General features: G+C 48.7%; 1 protein-coding gene across 1 annotated transcript; it reads right to left on the reverse strand.

Annotated features, from left to right (window-relative positions):
* Positions 1–3883: 3883 nt before the first annotated feature.
* LOC123125573 (dynamin-3) lies at positions 3884–6864 on the reverse strand. Its single transcript, XM_044546048.1, has 2 exons — positions 6402–6864; positions 3884–4000 (listed from the first exon to the last, which is right to left on the reverse strand). Exons 1-2 carry the CDS (start codon positions 6673–6675, stop codon positions 3900–3902), a joined length of 375 nt encoding a protein of 124 aa, XP_044401983.1. The 5' UTR covers positions 6676–6864; the 3' UTR covers positions 3884–3899.
* Between the last annotated feature and the right edge of the window lie 590 nt (positions 6865–7454).

The raw sequence follows: 7454 nt of genomic DNA on the forward strand, positions 1-7454 counted from the left end.
GTTACGTTGATGCAAGCTTTGACACTGATCCGGACGATTCAAAATCGCAAATCGGATACGTATTTACATTGAACGGTGGAGCTGTCAGTTGGTGCAGTTCTAAGCAAAGTGTCGTGGCGGGATCTACGTGTGAAGCGGAATACATAGCTGCTTCGGAAGCAGCAAATGAAGGAGTCTGGATGAAGGAGTTCATATCTGATCTAGGTGTCATACCTAGTACATCGGGACCAATGAAAATCTTTTGTGACAATACTGGTGCAATTGCCTTAGCAAAGGAATCCAGATTTCACAAGAGAACCAAGCACATCAGAAGACGCTTCAATTCCATCCGGGATTTAGTCCAGGTGGGAGACATAGAAATTTGCAAGATACATACGGATCTGAATGTTGCAGACCCGTTGACTAAGCCTCTTCCACGAGCAAAACATGATCAGCACCAAGACTCCATGGGTGTAAGAATCATTACTATGTAATCTAGATTATTGACTCTAGTGCAAGTGGGAGACTGAAGGAAATATGCCCTAGAGGCAATAATAAAGTATTATATATTTCCTTATATCATGATAAATGTTTATTATTCATGCTAGAATTGTATTAACCGGAAACATAATACATGTGTGAATACATAGACAAACAGAGTGTCACTAGTATGCCTCTACTTGACTAGCTCGTTAATCAAAGATGGTTATGTTTCCTAGCCATAGACATGAGTTGTCATTTGATTAACGAGATCACCTCATTAGGAGAATGACGTGATTGACTTGACCTATTCCGTTAGCTTAGCACCCGATCGTTTAGTATGTTGCTATTGCTTTCTTCATGACTTATACATGTTCCTATGACTATGAGATTATGCAACTCCCGTTTACCGGAGGAACACTTTGTGTGCTACCAAACGTCACAAAGTAACTGGGTGATTATAAAGGTGCTCTACAGGTGTCTCCAAAGGTACTTGTTGGGTTGGCGTATTTCAAGATTAGGATTTGTCACTCCGATTGTCAGAGAGGTATCTTTGGGCCCACTCGGTAATGCACATCACTATAAGCCTTGCAAGCATTGTGACTAATGAGTTAGTTGCGGGATGATGTATTACAGAACGAGTAAAGAGACTTGCCGGTAACGAGATTGAACTAGGTATCGAGATACCGACGATCGAATCTCGGGCAAGTAACATACCGATGACAAAGGGAACAACGTATGTTGTTATGCGGTTTGACCGATAAAGATCTTCGTAGAATATGTGGGAGCCAATATGGGCATCCAGGCCCCGCTATTGGTTATTGACCGGAGAGGTGTCTCGGTCATGTCTACATAGTTCTCGAACCCGTAGGGTCCGCACGCTTAAAGTTACGATGACAGTTATATTATGAGTTTATATGTTTTGATGTACCGAAGGTTGTTCGGAGTCCCGGATGTGACCACGGACATGACGAGGAGTCTCGAAATGGTCGAGACATAAAGATTGATATATTGGACGACCATATTCGGACACCGGAAGTGTTCCGGAGAAGTTTCGGATTAAACCGGAGTGCCGGAGGGTTACCGGAACCCCCCGGGGAAGTATTGGGCCTTAGTGGGCCTTGAGGGGAGAGAGAGGGCAGCAGCCAGGAGGTGGCGCGCCCCCTCCCAGGAGGATTCCTAGTTGGACTAGGAGAGGGGGGCGCAGCCCCCTTTCCCTCTCCCTCTCCCTCTCTTTCCTTCCCCCCTTCTTTTCCTAGTAGGACTAGGAAAGGGGAGTCCGACTCCTACTAGGAGGAGGACTCCCCCTCTCTCCTTGGCGCGCCTAGGGCAGCCGGTCTCCCCCTTGCTCCTTTATATACGGGGGTAGGGGGGCACCTCTATACACACTTGATATACGATATTTTAGCCGTGTGCGGTGCCCCCCTCCACCATATTACACCTCGATAATACCGTTGCGGAGCTTAGGCGAAGCCCTGCGTCGGTGGAACATCATCATCATCACCACGCCGTCGTGCTGACGAAACTCTCCCTCAACACTCGGCTGGATCGGAGTTCGAGGGACGTCATCGAGCTGAACGTGTGTAGAGCTTGGAGGTGCCGTACGTTCGGTGCTTGATCGGTCGGATCGTGAAGACGTACGACTACATCAACCGCGTTGTGATAACGCTTCCGCGGTCGGTCTACGAGGGTACGTGGACAACACTCTCCCCTTTCGTTGCTATGCATCACCATGATCTTGCGTGTGCGTAGGAATTTTTTTTGAAATTACTACGTTCCCCAACAAATACCTCTTTCTGGAACAAGAAACTTCAAGATAAACCGGCCAAGAAGGTCAGGACAAAGAGCAAGGCTCCCAAGAAGCCTGGCAAGAAGAAAACATGCACCTCAGAGCTGTTTGCTTTGAACGATGATGAGTCGGAGGTAGAACTTCACTCCCTTGGCTCCTTTTTTGTACATCTTATTGACACTGATTGCTATTAGGACAACACGAAGACCAGCCAGGCAGTCGCTGTAGAGGTAACTACTATTTCCTCTAACTTAGAGCCTTTGCCAAGACAGAAAGTTCGGGACGTGACCTGGAAAGTAAGGTTTTCTCACCCTTTAGCTTACTTGGATCCAAACTTTATTTTGAAGAAGCAACAACATGAGGCTCGGCATACAACCCGGAACAGCGGGGGAGGAGATCTGCATGCCGGCTTACCCAATACACCGGCCCCTGATAACCCACAAGTATAGGGGATCAACAGTTTTCGAGGGTAGAGTATTCAACCCAAATTTATTGATTCGACACAAGGGGAGCCAAAGAATATTCTCAAGTATTAGCAGCTGAGTTGTCAATTCAACCACACCTGAAAGACTTAATATCTGCAGCAAAGTATTTAGTAGCAAAGTAGTATGGAAGTAGCGGTAACGGTGGCAAAAGTAAAAGTAGCAGTTTTTGTAACAATCATAACAGTGGCAACTGAAAAGTAACTAAGTAAAGATCAATATGTGAAAAGCTCGTAGGCAATGGATCAATGATGGATAATTATGTCGGATGCGATTCCTCATGCAACAGTTATAACATAGGGTGACACGGAACTAGCTCCAGTTCATCAATGTAATGTAGGCATGTATTCCGAATATAGTCATACGTGCTTATGGAAAAGAACTTGCATGACATCTTTTGTCCTACCCTCCCATGGAAGCAGGGTCCTATTGGAAACTAAGGGATATTAAGGCCTTCTTTTAATAGAGTACCGGACCAAAGCATTAACACTTAGTGAATACATGAACTCCTCAAACTACGGTTATCACCGGGAGTGGTCCCGATTATTGTCACTTCGGGGTTGCCGGATCATAACACATAGTAGGTGACTATTGACTTGCAAGATAGGATCAAGAACTCACATATATTCATGAAAACATAATAGGTTCAGATCTGAATTCATGGCACTCGGGCCCTAGTGACAAGCATTAAGCATAGCAAAGTCATAGCAACATCAATCTTAGAACATAATGGATACTAGGCATCAAACCCTAACAAAACTAACTCGATTACATGGTAAATCTCATCCAACCCATCACCGTCCAGCAAGCCTACGATTGGATTACTCACGCACAACGGTGAGCATCATGAAATTGGTGATGGAGGATGGTTGTGACGCCCCCGATTCAATCGTACACTAATCATGAACGCAAACGTGTACGATCAAGATCAGGGACTCACGGGAAGATATCACAACACAACTCTAAAACATAAATAAGTCATACAAGCATCATAATACAAGCCAGGGGCCTCGAGGGCTCGAATACAAGTGCTCGATCATAGACGAGTCAGCGGAAGCAACAATATCTGAGTACAGACATAAGTTAAACAAGTTTGCCTTAAGAAGGCTAGCACAAACTGGGATACATATCGAAAGAGGCGTAGGCCTCCTGCCTGGGATCCTCCTAAACTACTCCTGGTCGTCGTCAGCGGCCTGCACGTAGTAGTAGGCACCTCCGGTGTAGTAAGAGTCGTCGTCGACGGTGGCGTCTAGCTCCTGGGCTCCAGCATCTGGTTGCGACAACCAGGTAGAAGGGAAGGGGGGAAAAGAGGGAGAAAAGCAACTGTGAGTACTCATCCAAAGTACTCGCAAGCAAGGATCTACACTACATATGCATGGGTATATGTGTAAAGGGCCATATCGGTGGACTGAACTGCAGAATGCCAGAATAAGGGGGGGGATAGCTAATCCTGTCGAAGACTACGCTTCTGGCCACCTCCATCTTGCAGCATGTAGAAGAGAGTAGATGGTAAGTTCACCAAGTAGCATCGCATAGCATAATCCTACCCGGCGATCCCCTCCTCGTCGCCCTGTTAGAGAGCGATCACCGGGTTGTATCTGGCACTTGGAAGGGTGTGTTTTATTAAGTATCTAGTTCTAGTTGTCATAAGGTCAAGGTACAACTCCGGGTCGTCCTTTTACCGAGGGACACGGCTATTCGAATAGATAAACTTCCCTGCAGGGGTGCACCACATAACCCAACACACTCGACCCCATTTGGCCGGACACACTTTCCTGGGTCATGCCCGGCCTCGGAAGATCAACACGTCGCTGCCCTACCTAGGCACAACAGAGAGGTCAGCACCCCGGTCTAAATCCTATGCGCGCAGGGGTCTGGGCCCATCACCCATTACACACCTGCACGTTGCGTACGCGGCCGGAAGAAGAACAAGCCCCCTTAATACAAGAGCAGGCTTACGTTCCAATCCGGCGCGCGCCGCTCAGTCGCTGACGTCACGAAGGCTTCGGCTGATACCACGACGTTGAGTGCCCATAACTGTTCCGCGGACGCCGACTCAGATCAAATACCAAGAACTCGTTAAGCATGTTATTTTTAAGTATCCGCGGACGCCGACCAGGGCCAGGCCCACCTCTCTCCTAGGTGGTCTCAACCTGCCCTGTCGCTCCGCCACAAAGTAACAGTCGGGGGCCGTCAGGAACCCAGGCCCACCTCTACCGGGATGGAGCCACCTGACCTTTCAGCCCCCTCATCAGAATCACTTGCGGGTACTCAACGAGCTGACCCGACTTTAGTCACCACATGTGTCATGTATATAAAGTATATAGTATATACCCGTGATCACCTCCCGGAGTGATCACGGCCCAGTAGTATAGCATGGCAGACGGACAAGAGTGTAGGGCCACTGATGGAACACTAGCATCCTATACTAAGCAGTAGGATAGCAGGTAAGGGTAACAACTGTAGCAACAATGACAAGCTATGCAGCAGAATAGGATTAACCGAAAGCAGTAACATGCTACACTACTCTAATGCAAGCAGTATAAAGAAGAATAGGTGATATCTGGTGATCAAGGGGGGGGGGGTTGCCTGGTTGTTCTGGCAAGAAGGAGGGGTCGTCAACACCGTAGTCGAATTGGGGGTCGCCGGCAATCTCGGGGTCTACCGAAAAGAAGTAACGGAGGGGGAACACAATAAATAACAGAGCAATCAAAGCATCACAAAGTGTAACATGGCATTACGCGGTGCTAGAGGTAAACTATCGTAGTAGTAGGTGCTACTGGCGAAGGGGGGAAACATCCGGGAAAGTATTCCCGGTGTTTGACGTTTTCGGGCAGATGAAATGGAGGTGGATTGTTGCATGTTCGTTATGCTAGGGACGCGTGGCGGACGAACAGACTGCGTATTCGGGTTCGTCTCGTCGTTCTGAGCAACTTTCATGTACAAAGTATTTTCATCCGATCTACGGTTTATTTTATATTGATTTTTAAAGTTTTAATTCATTTTCTAGAATTAACAAATTTAATTTAATTAATAAATTCTAACTTAAACAATGAAACACTTTTACACTCAGACTGAGCCAGCCACAGTCAGTGACATGTGGGGCCAGTCCAAGTCAACAACACAGTCAGCTATTAACTTGGTCATCCAGTGAATAGTGCAAGTGGGTCCCGTGTGTCATAGACAGTTCCTTTTAACATGGTTTTAATTTAGGTTTAATTAACGGGGGACCCACTGTGAGTGTCTGATTAATTAACGGGTTAATTTTAACTTATAAAACAGTTTAATTAAGCGCGGGGTCTACATGTCAGTGAGAGTTTTAGGGTTAGGCTTAGTGGCTAGTTAGCTGGTTAATGACCTGGGCCCACCGGTCAGTGGCCCAGGCGATAATTTAGACCACTGTGCGCGTCCAGCGAGGCAGGGTGTGGCGGTGTGCTACAGGGGCGCAGGCGACCCACCGGAATGCGCCCCCGGTGACCAAATGGGCCTCTACGACCACCCGCAGAACCAACGCGGCACGGCACGCGCAGGGGTGCGAGTCGTTCATGTGGAGACGGCCGAAGGTGGCCATGATGACGACATCGGACGGCGGTGACGACGCAGCCTCGGCTACATCCGAGCTACGGGGCGAGGGGAGAAGGGGGAGAGGCCACACAGGACCGGGAGCTCACAGTGAGCTCGGGAGCGTGCCCGACGAAGACGAAGAAGCAGTGGTGGTGGTTGTGCTGGGTCGTTGATGATGACCGGCGGGGCAGAGGAGGTAGACGCGGCTGATCCGGCGTGGTAGGGGTTTGGCGGAGCCCCGGCGAGGTCCGGCGGTGAAGAGGTGGCCGGGATGAGCGACGAGCGCCGAGCGCCGAGGTGGCGAGCCTGGCCCCGGCGCGGCCAGGCGCGCGGGCAAGGGGAGGCCAGGGTGCGCGAGGTCACCGGCTCGGGTGACGGCATCGAGGTGGCGGGCCTGCGTCGGGGGGGCTTTGGCGCGGGAGTGGCGGCGGAGGTAGGTGCAGGGGAGGGTGAGGCGAGCTCGGGGGAGGGGCAGGGCGTGGCCGGCGGGAGGAGCTGCGGGGTCGAGCGGGAGCGCTCTCGCTCGTCCCTGGCGGCGCGAGGTGGGAACGAGGGAGAGATGGGAATCGGGACGGGAAGAGTTAGGGTTAGTAGCGAGGGGCGCCGGGCTGGGCTGGTTGTTTGTTAGATGGGCCAAGAGCCCAGTAGGTTAGGTTAGGTTAGGTTAGTTTAGTTTTTTAATAGATTTCTATTTTCTTTAATCCTGTATGATTTTGCATTATAATTTAAGTCCAAATGAATTTTGTTAAATAAGAGACTTGTCCTAAAATTACTTTGCAATACCTTGGACTGTCACTAAAATTTTGGGGCAATTTGTTTCCCCCAGAATTTATGGTGGAAATTAAATGACATAATTGGGGTTGTTTGGTCCAGTTTAAAATAGGCCAAGGGCATTTTATTTATTTAAACAATGTTGGTATATCCATGACAAATAGTTAGTGAATATCTGCAACCTAACGAACATTTTTTTAATTGTTTGAAGAAATAATAAGTTGACTTGTTATTTGAATTTGAATCGTTTTGAACTAACGCGAGATTAGCAACAGTAATCGTGGTGGCGTGGCATCATTAACGTGGGAATACTGGAGTCTAATTATCCGGGCGTCACAATGGTTGATGATGACGACGGTGACAGATTCCCCTCTCTGGAGCCCCGAACG

Source organism: Triticum aestivum, chromosome 5D, assembly GCF_018294505.1.
Source record: "Triticum aestivum cultivar Chinese Spring chromosome 5D, IWGSC CS RefSeq v2.1, whole genome shotgun sequence".
NCBI classification, from domain to species: Eukaryota; Viridiplantae; Streptophyta; class Magnoliopsida; order Poales; family Poaceae; genus Triticum; species Triticum aestivum.